General features: G+C 67.6%; 4 protein-coding genes across 5 annotated transcripts; 2 read left to right on the forward strand and 2 right to left on the reverse strand.

Moving 5' to 3' along the window:
• Positions 1-341: 341 nt before the first annotated feature.
• CDK10 (cyclin dependent kinase 10) lies at positions 342-4,608 on the reverse strand. Its single transcript, XM_075765620.1, has 13 exons — positions 4,481-4,608; positions 3,864-3,936; positions 3,554-3,625; positions 3,348-3,450; positions 3,119-3,200; positions 2,640-2,707; positions 1,977-2,029; positions 1,799-1,868; positions 1,630-1,689; positions 1,395-1,518; positions 1,181-1,320; positions 950-1,002; positions 342-877 (listed from the first exon to the last, which is right to left on the reverse strand). Exons 1-13 carry the CDS (start codon positions 4,589-4,591, stop codon positions 774-776), a joined length of 1,113 nt encoding a protein of 370 aa, XP_075621735.1. The 5' UTR covers positions 4,592-4,608; the 3' UTR covers positions 342-773.
• A 405-nt stretch (positions 4,609-5,013) lies between these two features.
• CHMP1A (charged multivesicular body protein 1A) lies at positions 5,014-10,285 on the forward strand. Its single transcript, XM_075765625.1, has 7 exons — positions 5,014-5,035; positions 5,298-5,317; positions 5,796-5,873; positions 6,258-6,404; positions 6,941-7,069; positions 7,420-7,607; positions 8,366-10,285. The coding sequence occupies exons 1-7, from the start codon at positions 5,029-5,031 to the stop codon at positions 8,385-8,387; spliced, it is 591 nt and encodes a 196-aa protein (XP_075621740.1). The 5' UTR covers positions 5,014-5,028; the 3' UTR covers positions 8,388-10,285.
• A 1,033-nt stretch (positions 10,286-11,318) lies between these two features.
• On the reverse strand, positions 11,319-15,852 carry DPEP1 (dipeptidase 1). Of its 2 annotated transcripts, XM_075765618.1 has the most exons (11): positions 15,795-15,852; positions 15,234-15,402; positions 13,520-13,652; positions 13,272-13,404; positions 13,031-13,181; positions 12,822-12,891; positions 12,480-12,656; positions 12,316-12,400; positions 12,153-12,228; positions 11,832-11,967; positions 11,319-11,618 (listed from the first exon to the last, which is right to left on the reverse strand). In XM_075765618.1, exons 2-11 carry the CDS (start codon positions 15,350-15,352, stop codon positions 11,454-11,456), a joined length of 1,245 nt encoding a protein of 414 aa, XP_075621733.1. In that variant the 5' UTR covers positions 15,353-15,402; positions 15,795-15,852; the 3' UTR covers positions 11,319-11,453. The 2 variants fall into 2 exon arrangements, with proteins under 2 accessions (XP_075621733.1, XP_075621732.1); XM_075765617.1 differs by lacking the exon at positions 15,795-15,852 and having other exon boundaries at positions 15,234-15,677.
• A 601-nt stretch (positions 15,853-16,453) lies between these two features.
• Positions 16,454-19,156, forward strand: LOC142603696 (sulfotransferase 2B1-like). Its single transcript, XM_075765622.1, has 6 exons — positions 16,454-16,646; positions 17,698-17,906; positions 18,058-18,184; positions 18,260-18,354; positions 18,430-18,610; positions 18,705-19,156. Exons 1-6 carry the CDS (start codon positions 16,508-16,510, stop codon positions 18,818-18,820), a joined length of 867 nt encoding a protein of 288 aa, XP_075621737.1. The 5' UTR covers positions 16,454-16,507; the 3' UTR covers positions 18,821-19,156.
• The last annotated feature ends 1,457 nt before the right edge of the window (positions 19,157-20,613 follow it).

The following is a 20,613-nucleotide window of genomic DNA, read 5'->3' on the forward strand; positions in this document are numbered from 1 at the left end:
GCGGTAGGAGCCCACTGGGCTCCGGCCAACAGCCCCTGCTCCAGCCCCGGCGCTCCCCCTGTAAACAGTTCGGTTCTCTCAGTAAAGCGTGGCTGCTTGGCACCGTGGTGGTCTCCTCCTGGGGAGCAGTGGGAAGGGAAGGGACAGGGCCCGCGGTGCTGTCCCATGCCGTGTTGCTCTCTGGGAGCAGCTCTCTCCTCCCAGGAGCGGAGCCGGGCTCCGCTACGGCGAGTTTTGGGAAGCAGAGCCCAGGGTGTGCTCAGCTCCGGGTGTGCGGCGCAAGGGAAGCAGAGCAGGGCTGCAGCTCCTCCCGGTGCGGCTGGAGCCAAGGGACGAGGCGATTCACTGCTGGCAGGTGATTTATTGACAGCAAAGTCGGGGTGACCCTGCACAGCCAGCACTGGCCAAGGGCCCTGTGGGACAGGGCTGGCCCCGCCAGCACCCCGGCTGCTCCCTGCGGAGCCCGAGGGCCCCGGCTCTCCTCTCTCCCACCCCGGGGAGGAGGCCGGCACAGGGCTGAAATGTGCCTGCGGCTCCCGGGGCTGCCCTCGCCCAGCCCCGCACTGGAGCCTGCCCAGCTCTGGGGCAGAAGATACGCATGGGGGGGGGTGGGTCACAGCGCTCCCCCGCCACAGCCGGGCTGTCCCTGCGCCAGGAGGGGACGTGAATCTGGGAGCCGTCCTGGGAGGGGATGGAGCCCTGCGGTGCTGGTGCTGTCCCACCAAGGAAAGCCATCCCGGCTGGCGAGCGCTGTGCCTCCCGCAGGCCAGGGCTCAGGGCTTGCCGCGCTTCGCCTGGCTCTCTGTCCCCGCGCCGGCAGCGGCCGCCCGCTTGTTGCGGTGGTGGGGGAAGGTGGGCATGAGCTCCGGCTCACAGGCTGCGGGGCAGAGAACGGCGTCAGTGGGGCCCAGAGCGCTGCGGCCCTGCCCTGCGGGGGGGGTTTACTTACGCAGGGGCTTCTCCTTGAAATAGGAGCTCTCCAAGCAGTCCTTTGCCGTCGCCCTGCGGGGACAAGGGGACGTGGCGGGGACAAGGGGACGTGGCGGGGCCCCCCCAAAGGTGCTGACCTGCCCCGGCTCTGGGGACAGCCCTGCCAGGAGGGTGGCGTGACGCAGGCAGGCTTCCTCCTCCCCTGCCTGCCCCCGGGTCCTGCCCACGCAGAGCTGCCGACGGCTCTTACCGCTTCTTGGGATCGTACATGAAGAGGAAGTTGAGCAGCCGCAGCCCGGCCTCTGACAGCCAGGGGAACTTGTGCTTGAGGTTGTTGTAGGGCTGCTTCCGCAGGGTGTACTGACTCACCAGGGGCAGCTTGGAGAAACCCTGAGGGGGATGGAGCGTCAGGCGGAGGCAGGCAGCGCAGGCAGCGCAGGCAGCAAACGGGGAACTGCTCTCACCGGCCAGATGTTTTCATTGGGCGTCCCCAGGAGCTGCACGATCAGGTCGATCTGATGGATCTCAGAGGTGCCCGGCAGCAGTGGCTTGTGGGCCAGCAGCTCGGCGAGGATGCAGCCCGCGGCCCTGCGGAGCAGGTGACGTGTGGGGTCAGCGGGGGCAGGAGAAGCCCCTCGGTGGACCCCCCCGCCGTGGGTCTGCAGCCCCCCCCCAGGCTCCCTGCTGCCCTCCCCTTACCACATGTCGATGCCGGTGGTCTGGGTCGTCATCCCCAGCAGCAGCTCGGGCGCTCGGTACCTGCGCAGGGGACAGCACCATCTCAGGGGAACCACAGCGGAGCCAGCGCTAAGGAAGCCGCCGCCACGGGAAGGACTCGCCAGCGCAGCCCCCCACGCTGACTGCTCACCAGAGCGTGACGACTTTGGGGGTCATCGGCTTCGGCGGCATCCCGTAGGTGCGTGCCAGTCCGAAATCGGCTGCAACAGAGACTTGAGGTCAGGAGAGAGGCAAGCTCCTCGCTCCAACCACGTCGTGGAATGGAGGGAGAGCTGTGGGTGCAGCTGCGGCGGCTGCCAGGGGCTCACCTATCTTCACACAGCCTTTGTCAGTCATGAGCAGGTTGGACACCTTCAGGTCCCTGCCGGGGAGCAGAACGGCTGGTCAGCACTGTCCATCAGGGCTCAGAACGGTTTGGGTGTGAAGGGACCTCCCAGCGCACCCAGTGCCACCCCTGCCATGGGCAGGGACACCCTCCACTAGCCCAGGTTGCCCAAAGCCCCATCCAACCTGGCCTTGAGCACTGCCAGGGAGCCAGGGGCAGCCACAGCTTCTCTGGGCACCCTGTGCCAGGGCCTCAGCACCCTCCCAGGGAAGGATTTCTGCCTCCCATCCCATCTCCATCTGCCCTCCTGCAGCTTCAGGCCATTCCCCTTGGCCTGTCCCTCCCTGCCCTTGTCACCAGCCCCTCTCCAGCTTTCCTGGAGCCCCTGCAGGTACCTGTGCTTCCCCAGGGCTCACACGCAGCTGCAGAGCCCCAGAGCTGAGCCAACCCAAAGAAAACCAAATCTTCTCATCTGGTGGCCTCCCTGCCCCGCCAGCGTGCCCACAGGGAACCACCGATTCACCCCCAGCTGCTCCACACAGCGCTCCTGGCTCGCAGGACACGGGAGGTGAAGAATCGCACCACGGTTTGAGGATCCCTTCTCCCTGAGCACCCTTTCCCACCGCGTCCATCCTGCTGCTCCCACCTGTGGATGATGTAGTTCTCATGAAGATACTGCAGGCCCTTGAGGACTTGCAGGATGATGCACTTGACCTGGAGACAAAGGACAGGAACACCGACCTCTGTGAGAGCAGCATCCACCAGGCAAACGCCCAGAGGTTAAGCCCACTCGGGTGCCCTGCAGTCTGGATGCCTGTCACTGTAGCGTGTCAGACCCCGTGTCCTCCCCAGGTAGCTCAGAGGCTGTCTAGGGACACGTTTTCTCCCAGCTCTCTCTTCCTGCCAGTTTGTTCCAGCCCAAAAATCAGCCTGGAAAGCCCCTGGAGCGTTCTGTGAGAGCCAGCTAAGCCCATGCTCCCCATGCAGCCCAGGAATCCTGGCTCAGCCCGCGCTCCCCAGCACAAGGTCCGGGGATCACAAAGCCTGGGGAGTCCACGCTGGTGGCCAGTGTGGCGGCAGCACCTTCTCAGGGGTGATGTACCTAAAGCTTAGCCCAACTTTTACCTGAGCTTCTGAAAAAGGCGTCTGCATGTTCTCGAGAAGGCTGGCGAGGTCCTGCTCGCAGTATCCCATCACCAGGAAAATGCTGTCGTAGACAAGACAGAGTCAGGAGCCTCCCCGTGATACCTCTGCGGTGTCCCAGCGCAGGTCCGTGCCACCAGAGGTGGCTCAGGGCACCGTGGAGAGGCAGGGAGGGCAGGAGACGATGGGAGGGTAGAATGGGGACTCTCACCTCTCCAGATGGTTCCCTACAACCACCTCCTTCAGCTCCACAATGTTGGGGTGGCGAAGCTGCAGGAGCAGGGTGATCTCCCGCAGGCTGCTGATGGGCATTCCTGCGGAGAGCAACAGCCGCGGCTGCACGACTGCCAGGAGCCGGGGACACTCCCACCCACCACAGGAGCTGCCCCAGCCACAGCTGCCCCGCTCCTCCGTTACCATCTTTCTCGTTGTCCATCCGCACCTTCTTCAGTGCCACCGTCTCATCTGTCAGGGTGTCCCGGGCCCGGTCTGCAAGAGCAGCACAGGCCATGCGCTCAGCGCCAGAAGACAAACAACTGGTTTTGTGGTGAGCCAGCGGGACCCCTGTGCTGATGAGCCTCCCCTCAGCCCCAGTTCCCCCCACCGACATCTCCCAGCCCAACACGCTCCCGCTGCCAAGATGCGGGCAGATGGGCTGCAGCCCCTCCTTCCGCCCGGGGCCCGGCTCTGACCCAGGCTCGGAGAGGGCAGCCGGCGCTGCACTTACACACAATGCCGTAGGTGCCCTCTCCGATGCGATTCAGCTTCTCGAACTCCTTCACGCTCCGGCATCTTCCCAGCTGGAACCAAAGAGCCACGTCACAGGCGAGCGCTAGTTCTGGGGCAGCCCTGGGCGGTTTCTCACCAGCCTTCCCAGGGACACACGACCTTGATGGCAGACTAACACCTTAAGCTACACCCCTACACTGCTCTCACCGGGCAGACCGCGGCGCTGCTCCGGCACTTACAGAGCAAACCAGCGTTTCAGAAGCTCGGCGGGGACATCGGCTGAGGCAGCAGCTAGGACAGAGGCGGCTTCTCCGGCCCCTCCAGCCCCCCGCTGGGGGCCAGCGTGCCGCCCCTGTCACGGTCCCCACCAGCCGCCACTGAGGAGCCTCCCTGTCCCGCAGGCTGCCCAGCTCCCTCCCTGCTCCCGGCCCGCCCCGCCAAGGGGGGGAACCTGCGTGTCCGCCGGCCCAGGGCAGCCGCCCCCCCTCAGCAGGCCCCGGGCCCACACACAAACCGGAGGCCTGAGGGCTCTGGGACCCTCTTCCCCCCCTACCCAGACACCTCCCGAAGCCCAGGAACCTCGCTCCGCTCGCCCACACGGCCCCGGCCCCTCACCCGGTCGGCCGCCGGCACCTCGAAGAAGCCCTCGCCCCGCAACCGCCGCAGCCGCAGCGGCTCCAGCTCCCCCTCGGCAGAGCCCCCCTCCGCCATGTCGGCCCCGCGCATGCGCTGTGACGCCGCACGCACCCGGCCCCGCCCTCCACGCATGCGCGGTACCGCCCGCCCACTGTAGAGACAGTCGTACGCATGCGCAGTGCAGCAATCACTCTCTCCTACGCATGCGCCGTGACACCTGCCCGGCAGACCCCGCCCACCGCGCTGCGCCCTGGCAACGGTTGCTAGGCACGGCTTGGGGCCGAAGAGGCGGGGCCCTATAGCAGCCTTGCCCCTGTATGGCCCCGCCCCATATAACTCCGCCCCCCGTGACCACGCCCCAATCTTGGCCCCGCCCCCAGCGTGTGATCCCACCCCCGCGGGTGTTTAACCCCGCCTCCTCCCGTCCCGACCACGTGACCTCGCCGCCCAGGCGGCGCTCTCGCGAGAATCTCCGCGCGCACCCCGGAAGCGGCGGCAGTAGAACCCGGAAGCGGCGGCGGGGCAGGATGGACGGTAAGGATGGGGGTACGGTAAACCGGGTTCTGCCGCGCCGGGGCCGGGGCTGCGGCTGGGGGGAGGGCGGGGAATGTGTGGAGGTGGGGCTTGTCCTGTTGGGCGGGGCTGGGGTACGCTGGGACCGGGGATTGGGACCGGAGGCCGGGGCCGGGGCCAGGGGCCGGGGCTAGGCCCCGGCCCCTGGCCCCGGCCCCGGCCTCCGGTCCCAGAGTTGTCCCCGGTGCGCCGTCCCTGAGGCTGTGCTCTCCTTCCTTTCCAGACACGCTCTTCCAGCTGAAGGTAAGGGCTGCGGCGGGGCCCTCCGCCTCCTCTCCGTCACGTATCCCGCGGTCCGTCCCGGAGGGGTCCGGTGATGGCGTCCGCCTCTCCGGGAGAGGCCCCGGGACCGTTCCGCCCGCAGACTCACGCTTCGTCGAGGCTTCTTCCTGCTGCGGCCCCGTTACAGAAGGAAGGCCCAGGCCTGTAGAGATCCGCCTTCCAGCAGGCGCAGGGGAGGCCGCGGGAGTCCCGCCGATGCCGGCGGCTGCGGGAAGAGGGAGCCCTTTAGTCGGGTTTGTTCTCCGGGGCTGCCGTTCTCCGCCGAAGAGGGGAAAATGGATTTCTCGGTTTACCGGGTGCTCAGGGAGCCTCCGGTCCTCGGCGGGGGGGCTGTGTCCGTCTCCCCAAACCGCAGCCGGAGGGTTGAGGGTTCCGCTCATCCCACGTTCCCGATGCTGCGCCACCATATCCCGGCACTGACTCGTTGCTTTCTCCACAGTTCACAGCGAAGCAGCTGGAGAAGCTTGCCAAAAAAGCCGAGAAAGATTCCAAGGCTGAGCAAGCCAAAGTCAAAAAGGTGGGTGGGAGCTCACCCTGCGTGCAGAGCTGCCGGGCCGGTGCTGCCAGCCCTTGGTGCTGTGCTGGGTGGCTGGAGATCCTGCCGTGTCCCGTGAAGGGACTGGGGAAAGGGGCAGGGTCCCGTCGCCAGCCCTCACTGCGTGTGCCGGCTCGGTCTCCGAGTGTTTTGAGTCCCACCCTCAGCTCCCGAATCAGCCGGATGCACGCGGCGCATTCCTGCAACACTGGAAGGGATTTATTTCCCATTCAAGGGCACGCTCGGTGTTTTGGGGCTCACGGGAAAGCTGTTTCCTGCTGGAAACCTGCTGGGCAGAAACGGAACATGCTTGTGTATAAACCTGCGGTGGGTTCTCTGTGCAAGCACTGCCCTTTGCCTTTCCAGGCCCTTCAGCAGAAGAACGTGGAGTGCGCCCGTGTCTATGCGGAGAATGCCATCCGCAAGAAGAACGAGGGGCTTAACTGGCTCCGCATGTCTTCCCGGGTGGACGCGGTGGCCTCCAAGGTCCAGACAGCAGTGACGATGAAGGGGGTAAGAGCCTCCGCGCGGGCGTGGGGCTTCGAGGCGGGTCTGTGCCCCGCAGAAAGCGAACCTTGCCTCTTCCCCTCTCGCTGCCTCAAGCCTCCTCGGGCTTCCCTGTCCCCCGAAAGCCTCCCGCCAGGCTTCGGAGTTACCTCGGAGCCCCTTGCTTGGGTGCAGGCTGTGAAAAGTCCGTCTGGGACGGCCCCGCAGCACAGCTGCTTCACTGGGGGCTCGGATTAAATCCCGAACCCGTGGCTGTGCAGAGGGAGAGGCTCGTGGCTGGCGCCTCTCACCCCACGGTGTGTGTGAGGGTGGGGGGCTGGGACCCGGCCTGCCAGGAGCGCTGCCCGAGGTCTTCAGGGGCTGCGTGTGGCCAGAGAAACCCACAGACAGCCGACTGCAGTGTCTGGCAGTGCCGGTCCTGCCTCGTAGCGCTGCTGAGAGCATCAGAAACGCTGGCTTCTCTCTTGTTGACCTGGGTTTTAGTCTCAGCAGCGACGTACCTTGTGTTTGGGGAGCACCCGTGAAGCAATCTCCTCTTGCAGGTGACGAAAAACATGGCCCAGGTGACCAAGGCCTTGGACAAGGCTCTGAGCTCCATGGACCTGCAGAAGGTGTCTGCCGTGATGGATAAATTTGAGCAGCAGGTTCAGAATTTGGACGTTCATACGTCGGTAAGTGCCAGTGGCCTCCGAGGGGTCTGGGAGGGCCCGGAGCTGTTGGCTTTGGGAGGGGTGGGCTTGTCTCGCTGGGGGAGCGAGTCAGGTCCTGGCTGTCACTGGGGCTTCCACAGCAGCGCTCCATTTCCCTCGGGGACTCCGGCTTCCGGTGTGGGAAACCCCCTGAGCTGTTCACACAGTTCTGTTCTCTGCGTTTGGGGGATATGAGAAACGTTGGGGAAGACACGTCTGTGCTGCCTGAGGGGGGCTGGTGGCGACGTGGGATCTGCAGCCGGTTCTTTGAGGGAAGAAGTAGGGCTGCGCTTTGCCTGTGGGGCAGGGTTGACAGGCTGTTGCTGTCGCAGGTCATGGAGGACTCCATGAGCTCCGCTACCACGCTGACCACGCCGCAGGAGCAGGTGGACAGCCTCATCGTCCAGATCGCGGAGGAGAACGGACTGGAGATCATGGACCAGCTCAACCAGCTCCCCGAGGGGGCTTCGGCAGTGGGGGAGAGCTCGGTGCGCACCCAGGAAGACCAGCTGTCGCGGAGGTTTGTTCTCTCCCAGGTCCTTTGCTCTGCGTCGAGGCGGTTTGAATCCTTCCCAGGCATCCTGCACCAATATGAAGGGAGTCAGCCCGGCAGGCGTGACCGATCTCTCGTGCTCGGGCAAGCCGGAGCCTGGCAGTCCCCATGGCACCCTGCGCAGGCAGGCACGGTTCCCGTTCAGGGCTGCGGGGCCGCTTCGGGCGTGGGGAAGGGGGTGGCTTTTGGCACGTGGCGGCGAGTTCTCGTCAGTGAGGTGCAGGACGGTCTCCCCCTGCTCTGTGCTCTCCCTCACGCAGCTGCTGCTGCTCTGGGAACGCTTGGCGCTGACCTTCAAACAGCTCCAGGAACAGGCTGTCTGCCGGGAACTGCCTCAGGAGAAGCCACTGAGCTTCCTCTTCCCGGTCCCTCCCCCTGCAGCCGTCACTGGGGTCCAGCTGGGGACAGTGCCCGGGCTGCGGCGCGCTGTGCTGGGAGCTGGGGACAGCCCCGGCAGAGGGGCCGGGGGGCTGCGGTGGGTGGGGGGGCACCCAGAAGAGAACACAGGAAGCCCTTCTGCGCGGGACCTTGCCTGCTGCGATGGCAGACACTCCCTGGGCAGCCGTGGCCGCGTGCTCCAGGGCAGGATTTCTCACACCTCTGCCGCAGGACGGAGGATTTCTGGGCAGGGACGTTCCCTGCACGCGCTGGCTGATGGCTCCTCCTGAGCCGCGGCCGTTTCCTGCCGATCTCACGGCAGATCCCTCTCGTTCTCTCCCTTCCAGGTTGGCTGCCTTGCGGAACTAAGGTCTCCTGTCGCCCCTGCGGACTGCTGCCCCGCACGGGTGGTGCGACGTGTGGGGTGGAGGGGCCCGGGACTCCTTCCCCACCTCTGCTACGTCCTTGCTCTGACCCACCGGCCAGGCGGAGTCAGCCGTCCCCTCCTCCAGCAGCACGTCCCCAGCCCTGCCTGCGTTTAGATTCTTCTTTTGGGGTGTGACGGTGACGCCTTTTCCCAGAGCAGGCAGCGATCCTGGCGGGGGGTTTCTGAGCAGAGGCGGCCCCTTTCTGGGCTTGAGGAGCGCTTTGCTGGTTCTGATTTCAGGGTGTTTTTCGTTTGAGGGTTGATGCTGGCTTCACGACACAACGTCCCGCTCCTGATTTTAACACTAAACGAATCCTTCTGGAGGCGGGCCGCGGTGTCTTCCGGGGTGCTGCTCGCCTGAGTCTCCTCCGTGCATAGCACGCTTTCGTTATCTGTTTTAGACCGGGTCTCCGAGCCGTGGGCTGTGTTTTCCTCGCAGCAAGGAGCTGTTTACAAGGAGCAGGGAGATTCCCACAGGGCTGCCTTCCTCTGGCAGTGGTTTGGGAAGGGTTGTTTTCCCAGCTGCAGCGTTTCTGGGAAGGTTAGTGCCTTGCAGGGAGGGGGAGGTCACGCCGCGGCACCTCGTCCCTCGCAGTGACCTTGCCAAGCCCCGGCTCGTAGCCGTAGCTGGGTGCTGCAGGCTTCACCTTGCCGATCCTCAGCTCCTTGTCCTGCCAAACCTCCCTGGAGCTCTGTACCACAAAGTGACCTTTGAAAGGCTCGTCCTCCCCGTGTGTGCATCCACACCTCCCCCTCCCCGCCCGCTGCGGGCTGGAAATGGTTATCCAGGCCCTGACCTCCCGTGTGGAACCAGTCCCAGCCCCGTGTCGCCAGCTGGGAGCGGATGGCAGCAGCTTCCACCCCTGGGCTGGCAGCTGTGGTGGCCGCAGCCTCGTCCCCCGGCCGGATGGGTGTGAACCGTCCCCAGAGCGTCTCTGCTTTCCCCGGCTGTGGCTTGTCCCCTGGATATCTGCCGCCGTTTCCTCTCTGCTGTCCCCGCCGTGCTGTGTCTGCTCCGTGCTGCTGCCCGCAGAGCGTGGTAGCGGGCTGGGCGAGCGGGGGCTGCTCCCCGTGTCCCCCCTCCTCTGGCTGCTCGCAGGGAAACCTGGCTGCTTGTCACTCGGAGCCTCCGAGCCGGGGTAAAACCACGACGCCCTGGGGCTGAAGTTTCCTGTCCCCCCTTTCTCTGTGACCCTGAGGCACCACCGAGGTGCTGGATTGATGGGAACCTCGCCGGGAAGGAAATGGAGTTTCCTCTGGCTCTCACGAGGAAGAACGTTTAAACCGTTTGGAACCTCCTCACCGCAGGCTGTAAACGAGGGCCGTGCGTGCAGCCAGGGGCGAGCGGCTGGTCCCGCTGCAGCGGGCAGCTCCCGTTCGTCGCTTTTAAAGGGAATGTGAAGACGAATGTGCGCGGCGGCTGCTGCTGTGGGCTGTGTGAGAGGAGGGAGGGGAAGCGTGGGGGGAAGCGTGGGGCCGCTCCCAGCGTGGGGCAGGACTGGCTGCGGGCCAGGGGCCGTCTCCCCAGCACTTGCAACACAAACATTTCTCACCGTTTTGATTATTTCTTCTGAGTTCGGTGGCCTTGGTAGCGTGTGGCCAGTGACCGACAGAGCCTTCTTCCCCGGCGCCTGTGGTGGGGGCGCGGGGTGGTGACCGAGGAGGAGGAGGAGGTTTCGCACCCGCGGCCCCTGGAAACGCTCCTTCTCTGTGTGATGTTTCTCTGTGGTTTCATTTGTGGGGTGTTTTGGTTTTATTTTTAAGCTTATCTCATTTGTCTTTTTCTTCACCCCCGTGTTGATTACTTTCTGCTATTTTAAATAAACAATCCCTGAACGTCCATCGGGCTGTGTCTGGGGCTTCGAACGCGAAGAGGGGGCTGTGGTCCCCTCCGCCTGTGGCACAGCAGGATGGCCGTGCCCTGTCCCCTGCCTGCGGGCCGTGGGGCTGAGGTGAGGAGGAGGAAGGGCCGGGGAAGGGCAGGAGTCACCCACAGAGCTGCCGGGGTCGCCACTGCTGGGGTCACCGCCTCTGAGGGTGCCGGAGGGGAAGACGCCCTGCGAGTCCCCGTGCCTCACCCTGAGGGTCCGGTTCCCTTGGTGCAGCCAAGCCGGGGGGGGAACCGGAGTGAGCGGGAGCTGCCGTGGCCCTGGTGCAGCCGACACCAGCTTGGGGAGGCCGGGGCAGCCGGCTAAAGTTGAGCTCCTTTCCCCCAGCGTGGTTTTCAGGCTGCCCAGCTCCCTGCGCCCTTCTCCCACCGTTCCCTGCCGCCTGGGAGGAGGCCGAGCTCCGTGGTGGGGAGACCCACGGAGGAAGCCCCAGTTCTTTCCACCCTGGTCCTGCCATCGGCACCCACTGGCAGCAGCTTCACCGCAGAGGATGGTGGCTGCAGCACGCGGTGGTCGCTGTCCTGGCGGGGACCGGGCACATCCCGTCCCCGCGCCCGTCCCTTCCCCGCGCCGGTGGCAGATGGGGCTCTGTGCCTCAGCCAATTTGCGAATGCCACAGGAAGATGGCTCTCCTTCTCCTGCCTGTTTTCCCGGTGCCCAAAGCCGCCTCCGCTCCAAAGACAGGCTGTTCCCAAATGTGAGAGGAAATTGCTAAGAAGATAACTGAGTAGCCAATTAATTAGCTAATGATTAATGTAAGCATACTGTGGAGGCAGCCCTGCAGCCACCCTGCCCGTGTGTTGCAGCGATGTGTCACTCCCGGTGCGGCGACGGCTTCCCGATGCCCCGGGCTGGGTGCCCACCGGCCCCCTACGCCTCTGCCCAGCTGGGGTGGCCAGCGAGGTGTCGGCGTGGTCGGTGATGTGCCGGGACTGGGGCTGGCAGTCTCCGCAGGGTCCCGGCTTGGACGCGCAGTGCCGGCGGTGCTTGAAGCGCGGCTTTATTTTGCTGGCAGGGCCGGCACGTGGGCGGGAAGGGCCCAGCCCGGCAGCCGCGGGACCAGCTGCTGGCATCCTGCCGGGGATGGTGCTGGGGTGTGGTGGGAACTGGGGCTGGGCGCTAGGAGAGCAGGGAGTGGAGCAGGGCCAGCGCCAGGGCTGCCGGCAGGAGCCGTGCCGTGCCGGCACCGTTGGAGTACCCGTAGCGGGTCCTGCACGTCCCCTCCAGCTCCTCGAAGGCGATGGGCGTCTCGCGGGCAGCCAGGCCTTGCATGGTCATCTTCACCTGCGGTGGGGGACAGGGTGGGCTCCCGCAGCGGAGAGCAGTCCCCGTGCCCCACGCAGCCCTCCCCCGTCACCTTGCACGTCCCCGTGCCCCCATTCATCCCCTGCCCCGTGTGTCCCAGTGCCACCCCTGTCCCCATACATCCCCCATACGTCTGCTGTCCCACTGGTCTCTGCTGTCCCTGTGCCCAGCGCATCCCCGTGCCCCACTCACCTCCTCCACCTTCTTGAAGACGCGGAGCAGGTTTTCGGCCAGGGCCGCCTTCACCTCTGCCTCCGTCCAGTTCCTCGCCAGCAGCTCGGCCACCAACATGGGGTACTTGGAGACATCCTCCAGGCCGGTGGGCACCCTGCGCCACCCCACAGCTCGCAGCCATGCCGGGGACAGCCAAGCCTGGCGGCACCCACCTCCGACACCCCCCAGTCGCCCACAGAGGGCACGCGGGAGAACCCCCCCACGGCAAGTCCCCACGGCCAGGGACGCGCCGTCCTGTCCCACCGGTGCAGCCCATCCTGGTCCCATCACCCGCTTTACCTCGTGACCCCGTCGTAGTCCCCGCCGAAGCCGACGGACTGGGCACCGGCCACCTTCTTCACGTAGTCCATGTGGTCTGCGGGCACGGAGGGGCCAGGGTGAGCAGAAGGGGACACACACCCCACTGCCACCCCCCCCTTGCCCGCCCGGGCACCCGCCTCACTTGCAACGTCGGCCAGCGTGGCCGTGTCCCCGCACGTCACGTAGTCATTGTAGAAGTTGACCATCACCAGGCTGCCCGTGGAGGCCTGGGGGAGAGGCAGCCCTGAGCCCCATGGCCCCCCGGCCGGCTCCCCTCCCTGCCTGCGGCCGTGCCGCGGCGCTCACCACCGTCTCCAGCACGTCATCGGGCACGTTGCGGCGGTGCGAGCAGAGGCCGTAGGCGGACGAGTGGCTGAAGATGACGGGGGCTTTGGAGAGGTTCATCGCGACCTTCATGGTCTCCACCGAGACGTGGGCCAGGTCCACGATCATGCCCAGGCGGTTCATCTCCTCCAGCACCGTCTGCGGGGACGGGGATGGGGACGGGGCAGGCGAGGGGTGTGCGAGGGGCCATCACAGCCCTGCATGGGGGGGGGGACACCCTGCACCCAGGGCACCCGCTGCTTGGTATCACGTCCCCCCCGGCCATTGCCCCCAGGCGCCGCCACCGACCCTGTCCTCGCTCACCTTCCCGAAGGGCGAGAGGCCGTGGTGCAGGGGCGGGTCGTCCCCGGTGTCCACCAGCCAGTTGTCAGCCCTGCGGAGCGGGGAGAGCATCAGGGTGGACCCCCGGCCATGTGCCCCCTGCTTGGCCACACACTCTGTCCCATCGTGTCCCCCCCCACCACTGGCCCTGTCACCCTCGTCCCCATTCCACCCCCTCCAGGGGCTGCTACCAGGGGGTGTTGCAGCTGTGGGTGAGGGTCATGTAGCGGACGCCCAGGCGGTAGAAGGTGCGCAGGACGCCCAGGCTGCTGTCGATGGAGTGGCCGCCCTCCACCCCGATGAGGCTGGCCACCTTCTTGCTCTGGAAAGCCTGCTCGATGCCTGCGGGAGGGCAGGGGGCATCAGCCGGGGTGGGCACCGGGGCACCCGTGTCCCCCAGGGCACCCATGTCCCGGCCCCGTGCCCGCTCACCGGCGCTGTCGACGACGCAGGCGAAGGTCTCGGGGTAGCGCTCGCACATGCGGTGCACCACGTCGATCTGCTCCAGCGTGCGCTTCACCGCGTCCTTGTTCTGCGTGTCGCAGGGCACGTACGCCGACCAGAACTGCCCACGATGGCACTCAGTGAGCACCGGGAGCCCAGCCCCGTGCCCACTGCCCCGATGCCCCCTGCCCATCCCGGTGCCCACCCCGGCGCCCCTGCCCGCCTCGCCGTCCCACCTGCCCGCCCACGTGCCCGCTGCGCAGTTTGGGGATGTTGGTGTGGGTGCCGTTCAGCAGCATGAGGTTGGCCTCGGGCAACTCCAGCTGGTTGTTGAACCTCTTGAGGAGCTGCCAGGGCAGGTCGTTGTGCCTGGGCAGGGTGAGAGCAGGAGTGAGGGGCGTGCTGGCTACCTGCCCCTCTGTCCAGCCAGCCCCTGGCTGCCCATCTCCCTGTCTGTCTGCCCACCCACTCCCCACTCATCTGGCCAGCCTTCCACCCAGCCACCCACCCATCCATCCATTCACCCTTCCATCCATCCATCCATCCTTCCATCCATTCATTCACCCATCCATCCATCCTTCCATCCATTCATTCACCCATCCATCCATCCATCCACCCATCCATCCATCCACCCACCCATCCATCCATCCTTCCATCCTTCCATCCATCCACCCATCCATCCACCCATCCATCCATCCTTCCATCCATCCACCCACTCAGCCACCCATCCATCCACCCGTCCATCCTTCCACCCACCCACCCACCCACCCAGACACCCATCCATCTGTCCATCCATCCACCCACCCACCCACCCACCCAGACACCCATCCATCTGTCCATCCACCCACCCACCCACCGGTCCATCTGCCCACCCATCTGTGCCCTCAGGGAAGAGCCACCCAAGTGTCTCGGGCCAGCAGCTGTGGACAGGTCATCCCCCTGGGGACAGCCCCATGTGGGACCCCCTTTGCTGGCTGCGGGGAGCCGGGGGGAGGCTGGGGACCCCTCCGTGCACCCCTCCACCCACCATCCCCACTCAGCCCTCGCACCCAGGGGACCCAGCCTGGCATCTCTCCTACCGGCACGTCACCGTCCCCACCGTGGGGATGTCACCGCCACGGGGACGTCACCGCTATGTGGCATCCTGCACCCAGCAGTATCGCTGGGGAAGTGCTGGGGGCCGACGCACCGGTCGGCTCCCACTTCTCCACTCCTGCGTCACAGTCCCCACATCCTCCAGGTCTCCCTGCCCCACGCCTGCTGCCAGGGGCTGCCCCGCACCGGGCTGTCACGGCACAGGGCCGGCGCCCGTGGGGCCACAGGGGACCCTGTGAAGGACCGGAGTGTCCTGGGGGGGGGGGGTCTCGTTGTGACCCCAGGGATGACCCCATGGGACCCATTTGCCCCGAGCGGGGACTTCCCCTGGTGCAGCTTGGCCCTCGGCTTCCCAGCACCCTACCCGCTCCCTGCCGGGCTGCACCGCCTGGGGATCCCCTCGGCTGCAAGGCCCCGGGGTGCCCGGCACGGGGATCCCCCGGGAAAGCTGTCCCCCCCCCAGCCCCGGGGTGCCTGACACGGGGATCCCCCGGGAAAGCTGTCCCCCCACAGCCCCGGGGTGCCTGGCACGGGGATCCCCCGGGAAAGCTGTCCCCCCACAGCCCCGGGGTGCCTGGCACGGGGATCCCCCGGGAAAGCTGTCCCCCCACAGCCCCGGGGTGCCTGGCACGGGGATCCCCCGGGAAAGCTGTCCCCCCACAGCCCCGGGGTGCCTGGCACGGGGATCCCCCGGGAAAGCTGTCCCCCCACAGCCCCGGGGTGCCCGGCACGGGGATCCCCCGGCAGGGCCATCCCCAATGGGGTTTTCTGGCCGGGGTTTTTCTCAGGGTGCCGAGAGCTGCAGCCCCACCGGGGTGGCCGGGCACACCATGGAGCTGGGCAACCTTTGCTCACCCGTCGATGACCGGCGTGGTCGTCATGATGCGCTCGGCCTCCCCCTGGTAATTCTGCCCGGCGCAGGGCAGGAGCAGGCGCAGCGCCAGTGCCAGCGCCAGCACCCTGCCGCCCGGCATCTTCGCCCGCTTGGTGCTGCTGGGGGACGAGCTGGGGTGACCTGCCACCGCTGCCGGGAGCCGGCTGAGCGCATGCACCGGGACGGCTGCCCCAGCTCACTGTCCGTCCCCTCCCACCATAAATAAATAACCAGGAGCTGCAGTCATAACCCCACCCTGCGTGCTCTGCGCCCCAGCCCCAGCAGTGCCCGGGCGCAGTGGGCACCGGGGCGGCGCAGCGGCAGCCTCCCCCAGCCCGGTGGCAGGGCCGTGCCGGGGCCTCTCCGCATAGCTGCGGTGACGCTCCCGGCCCCTCTAATGCAGCCCAGATTTATTTTTTTTTTCTGGGAAAATGCCGGTCCCATCCCCGTCTCGGCCTCCCCAGCGCCGGCACCCGCCGGCACCCCCGGCCAGCACCCCCACCGCCAACGGGCAGGGCTCGGCACCCCTGTCCTTCGCTCACCCCGGCCCCGGGACGCTCGGCAGCTTCTGCCTGCGACAGACGTGAAATATGTTTTCCTGCTTGCGTGCCAGCGGCGGGGCTGGGACGAGCTCTGACCACCCCAGAGCCACCCCCCGACACGCCGTTGGGCTCTGGGGAGCGGCCAAGTGCTGGCACAGCCCGCGGGTTGTGGCGAGGCCGTCCCGCCATGGAGGGGCTGGGGGGGGAAGCCGGGGCGGCACGGCCCCGGTGTGGGGCTGCAGATGGGGGAAACTGAGGCACGCGTCGGTTCTGCAGCCCAGCGCCCGCGGCGGGGGCACCCTGGGTGGCCTCTGCGCAGGGGCCAGCGGTGGCCGCGGGGCCGGCGGGGGCTGCGATGTTGGGTGTGGCAAGAGGCTGTCGGGAATGGCACGGAGCCATACGGAGACACTCCTGGTTCCGGGGTGTGCCATGCCGGGAATGCTTGCCTTTGGTGCGGTGCCAGCCACGGAGAGCCGCGGCTGTGGGGCGCGGCGTGGGGCTGGCACCCCCGGGATCACCGCTGGCTGCTCCCCGGCACCCATCGCACCGCCGAGCGAGCGGGGTGTCCCCCCTGGCCGTGGCCCCAGCGTGGCCGGATCCCCGGTTCCCCCGGCAGGAATGTGTTGGGGAGGCCCGGCCTCCCGCCCGGTCGGCTTCCTCTTTTGCAGCTATTTAAGGCCGGTTGCCGACACGTCCCCCGCAGCGGCCGGGCCATGGAGCGGATGGAGGTGACCGAGACCTTCGCCGGCATCTCCCTGCCCGGCCACCTCCACACCCAGGAGTCGCTCGGCTTCGCCGCCACCTTCCCCTTCCGCCCCACCGACGTGGTCATCGCCACCTACCCCAAATCGGGTGAGGGCCGGCGGGGCGGGGGGCTGGGGGCGAGACGGGGCCCGGCAGGGATGGGGGACAGGGAAGGGACCGGGGGGGGGCGGTGGGGCAGGGCTGGGGACCCCCGGGGGGGGCTGGCTGGCTGGCTGGGGCAGGCACGGGCAGGCTCTGCCGCGCAGCCCGGGAGCGGGAGCTGCCTGCGTGGCTGGGAGGTGGCCGGGCTCGGGGGCAGCCCCCCCCCCAGCACAGCACCGGGGACCCTCGGCCCCGGCCACCGGCTCCCACCCCCGCCAGCACCCCTGCCCTGCGGGGGGGGGCAGCCGCCCCCACACCCTCCCCTGCCCCAGCCCCGTCCCGTCCCCAACGCCAGACTGGTGTGACTGGTGAGGGCTGCGGGGATCCCAGGCGGCACTGCCAGCCCAGCTGCTGCCCCGTGCCACATTGTGCCGTGCCGTGCTGAGCCGTGCCGAGCCGTGCCGAGCCATTCAATGCTGCACTGTGCCAATCGGTGCCATACGATGGCATGCCATGCTGCACCACGCCATGCCCTGCCGCGCCATGCCATGCCGTGTCCTGCCGTGCCATGCCGTGGGATACTGCGGCATACCGCGCTGAGCCATGCCATGCAGCGCTGTGCTGTACCATGCCGTGCCGTGCCATGCCGTGCCATGATGGGCCGTGGTGAGCCACAGGGAGCCATGCCATGCGGTTCCATGCATGCTGTGACATGCTGTGCCACGCAGTTCCGTGCCATGCCGTGCTCTGCTCTGATGTGCCATTCTGGGCCATGGGGTACTGTGCTGAGCCATGCCATGGTGTACCGTTCCGTGCCGTGCTGTGCCATGCCGTGCCATGTCATGCTCTGCCCTGCTGTACCATTCTGTGCTGAGCAATGCCATGGTGTGCAACGGGCAGCTGTGCCGTTCCGTGCCGTGCCATGCCATGCCATGCCGTTTCATGCCATTCTGTGCCATGCCATGCTCTGCCCCGATGCGCCATTCTGTGCTGTGCCGTGCCATGCCATGCCATGCCCCGCGTGGGGCTGGCGCTGCCCTGACCGCCACCTCCTCAGGCACCACCTGGATGCAGGAGATCCTGACGCTGCTGTTCAGCCGCGGGGATGTCCTGCCGGCCAAGACCATCCCCAACTGGGAGCGGGCGCCCTGGCTGGAGCAGATCTACTTCAGGGACGCGCTGCGGGACACGGCCGCCCGCCGGCTCATCACCACCCACCTCCCCGCCCGCATCCTGGCCCCTGCCCTGCAGCAGAGCAAGGCCAAGGTGAGGGGGCCGGGGCGGTCTGGGGGGGCCCTGCAGGGGCATCCCGTATCGATAGGGCTTCCCGCAGCCGGGGTGATTGCCGGGGGCTTTCTGAGCGAGGCGGAGCGGATTTCCCCCCCCGGCCGTGGGGCTGACACCGTCCCCCGCCCAGGTGATCTACGTGGCCAGGAACCCCAAGGACGTCGCCGTCTCCTTCTATCACTTCCACCGCCTGGCCAAGTTCCTGCCCGACCCCGGCTCCTTTGACACCTTCCTCACGCGGTTCCTTGAGGGCACGGGTAAGGGCTGGGGGGGTCCCCGGTGTTCCGGGACTCGGCCACGGGGCCCCCCCATCACCCCCCACCTCTCCCCAGTGCACTACGGCTCCTGGTTCGACCACGTCAAGGGCTGGCTGGGTCAGCGGCAGCTCCTGGACATCTTTTACGTCACCTACGAGGAGCTGCACCAGGTGAGCCCCGGTGTGTCCCCGTCCCCGTCCCCATCCCCGCCGCCTGCCCGGGGCTGACCATCCCCTGTGCCGCAGGACCTGCGCGGCACGGCGCAGCGGCTCGGTGCCTTCCTGGGCTGCCCGCTGGGCCCGGAGACGCTGGCAGCTCTGGAGCAGCACTGCAGCTTCGTCGCCATGCGGGACAACGCCATGGCCAACTACTCCCTCATCCCCTCCGAGATCATGGACCACAGCCAGGGATGCTTCATGAGGAAAGGTGAGGGGGATCGGGGGGGGGGACGGGACGCGGAGTTGGGGGGCACCGGCCCCGGCTGCAGCCCCCCTGCCGCCCCATGCCCTCCGTCCCGCAGGCGTGGTGGGGGACTGGCGCGACCACTTCTCCCCCCTGCAAAACGCCCTCTTCAACCGCCTCTACCAGGAGGAGATGGGCGACTTGGAGCTGCCGGTGCGCTGGCCCATGGCCTGAGGGGCCGGCCGGGCTGGGGGGGGGCCCTGGGCCCTGCTGCTGCACAACGCGACCGGCCCCTCCCCAACCTGCCAAACCCCGCTGCAGGGGGAGCACCCTGTGTGCAGAGCCCCCAGCACCCCCCGTAACTTATACAGCCCCGTGCATCGCCCCGGGGGCCGGGGCTGGAGGGGGGGACAGCAGCTGCGTGACATCCCCCGGGGGCCGGGGAACTTTGCCGTCCGCACATTGTGGCCATCCCCGTGGCCTTCCTTCCCCTGGGGCGGGGGTGCATGGCCGTGACCCCCCCTTCCGCCTAGCCCACCCTGTGGAAATAAATATTTATTGTCATTTCCAGCCGGGCAGCGTGTTCCCACGGGTGTGGGGTGGGAAACCGCGTGCCGGTGGCGCAGGCGGCAGGAAGCACCCGGCGTTATCAGGGCCGCATCAGGGTGGGGACCCATCTCCGGGGCCCTTATCTGCGGTGGGGAGCGATGGCCGGGCGGCTGGCGCAGGGGGCCGGGGCGGGCTGCCAGGCCCTGCGGGGGGGTCACGGCACGGCTGCACGGTGCCGGTGGAGCCTGTGGCACAGAGCCGGCTCCTGCAGCAGCACCCGGGGTTGCCAGGTCCCACATGTCCTCCCAGGGACCCACCCCCTGAACCTGGGGTCCCCCCCCCAATGCCCCCCGCACCCTAATGCCCCCCACCCTGCCCCAGTGCACCCCTCCTGATGCCTTGGGGGGGCCACAGTGCCCTGACCGGCCTGGCTGGACGCCCCCCCCACCCATCTCCCCACCTGAGGCGTTTGCACCCAGGGGCTTGTGCCCACCATCCTCCCCCCAGCACCCTGGGGTGCCCCCGGCAGGCAGCACCCTGAGCCCCCCCCAGCCCCTGTCCTGCCGTGCCCCAAGGAATTGCCGTAGCAAGCCACTTGGGAGGCGCAGGCACCATCAATAATTAACCCCTGGCTTAATTAACCGACACCAGCCGGGTCAGCGGCCCCGGCAGGAGCAGGACCCTCGCCAGGGCTCGGCTGAGCTGGGGGCAGGCGGCCAGACCCTCCCTGGGGACGCCGGCACCACGTCCCGGTGGTCCCAGCACCCTGCCTGCCCTGCCACCACCCCCCAGCCCAGCTGCGCTGCTGGTCGGCGCCGCCCGGCTCGGTGACGCTGGGCACCCCGACACCCTGGGGTCCCTCTGCACCCGCCGGCGGGCACCCAGCCGGCCCCACGGATCGGGGTGCCGGGGCAGACCCCTGCCCGTGCCCAGGGCCGGCTGCCACCGCAGGCTCGTCAAGCGCCAGGTTTCTATGGCGACGTCTATTATCCTGTTTTATAGCAGATGAATCAGGAGCTATAAATACGCGGGTTGATCGGGGCGGTGCGGGCAGCGCGCTCTGCCTGCGTGCAGGAGTGCGGGCAGCGGGCAGCACCGGAGAGGCACGGCGGTTCGGCGTGGCCGTGCTGGTGGATGGGTGACGGCTCCCAACCCGCACGGCTGCCTGGACGGGGCAGGCCGGCACCCCTGTGCCAGCACCCAGGATGACGGCACCGGCCCCGGAGCCCGGCTTGGTGGCACGGGCATGGGTGACAGGCTCTTGGGTGGCCCCTGCCCTCTGACAGCTGCCCTGGACCCCAGTTTCAGTTCCCGTGGTGGCTTTGGGTCACCCCCGGCCCCGGTGGACGTCACCTCTCAAGGAGAATCTGCCGGCACCAAGACGGCAACGCACAGCACGTGGCACAGGGTGAAGGACACATGGCGCACCGCGCAGTGTCACACGGCACGTGGCAGGAGGCGGTTGGCACGCAGCGAAC

The sequence above is a fragment of the Balearica regulorum genome, chromosome 13 (genome assembly GCF_011004875.1).
Source record: "Balearica regulorum gibbericeps isolate bBalReg1 chromosome 13, bBalReg1.pri, whole genome shotgun sequence".
Taxonomy (NCBI): domain Eukaryota; kingdom Metazoa; phylum Chordata; class Aves; order Gruiformes; family Gruidae; genus Balearica; species Balearica regulorum.

Bases quoted from the DNA above. Each gene is read 5' to 3' on its own strand.
- CDK10 (XM_075765620.1), bottom strand. From the start codon at position 4,591: ATGCGCGGGGCCGACATGGCGGAGGGGGGCTCTGCCGAGGGGGAGCTG. The intron at 3,451-3,553 runs GTAACGGAGGAG...TGCTCTCCGCAG, and splicing joins GATGGACAACGAGAAAGATG to GAATGCCCATCAGCAGCCTG. The intron at 1,869-1,976 runs GTGAGCCCCTGG...TCTCTGTTGCAG, and splicing joins CAAAGGCTGTGTGAAGATAG to CCGATTTCGGACTGGCACGC.
- CHMP1A (XM_075765625.1), top strand. The intron at 6,405-6,940 runs GTAAGAGCCTCC...CTCCTCTTGCAG, and splicing joins CAGCAGTGACGATGAAGGGG to GTGACGAAAAACATGGCCCA. The intron at 7,608-8,365 runs GTTTGTTCTCTC...TCTCCCTTCCAG, and splicing joins GAAGACCAGCTGTCGCGGAG to GTTGGCTGCCTTGCGGAACT.
- DPEP1 (XM_075765618.1), bottom strand. From the start codon at position 15,352: ATGCCGGGCGGCAGGGTGCTGGCGCTGGCACTGGCGCTGCGCCTGCTC. The intron at 13,405-13,519 runs GTGGGACGGCGA...CATCGTGGGCAG, and splicing joins GCGGGCACGTGGGCGGGCAG to TTCTGGTCGGCGTACGTGCC. The intron at 12,229-12,315 runs GTGAGGCGGGTG...CCGTGCCCGCAG, and splicing joins CACGCTGGCCGACGTTGCAA to ACCACATGGACTACGTGAAG.
- LOC142603696 (XM_075765622.1), top strand. From the start codon at position 16,508: ATGGAGCGGATGGAGGTGACCGAGACCTTCGCCGGCATCTCCCTGCCC. The intron at 16,647-17,697 runs GTGAGGGCCGGC...CCACCTCCTCAG, and splicing joins CGCCACCTACCCCAAATCGG to GCACCACCTGGATGCAGGAG. The intron at 18,355-18,429 runs GTGAGCCCCGGT...CCTGTGCCGCAG, and splicing joins CCTACGAGGAGCTGCACCAG to GACCTGCGCGGCACGGCGCA.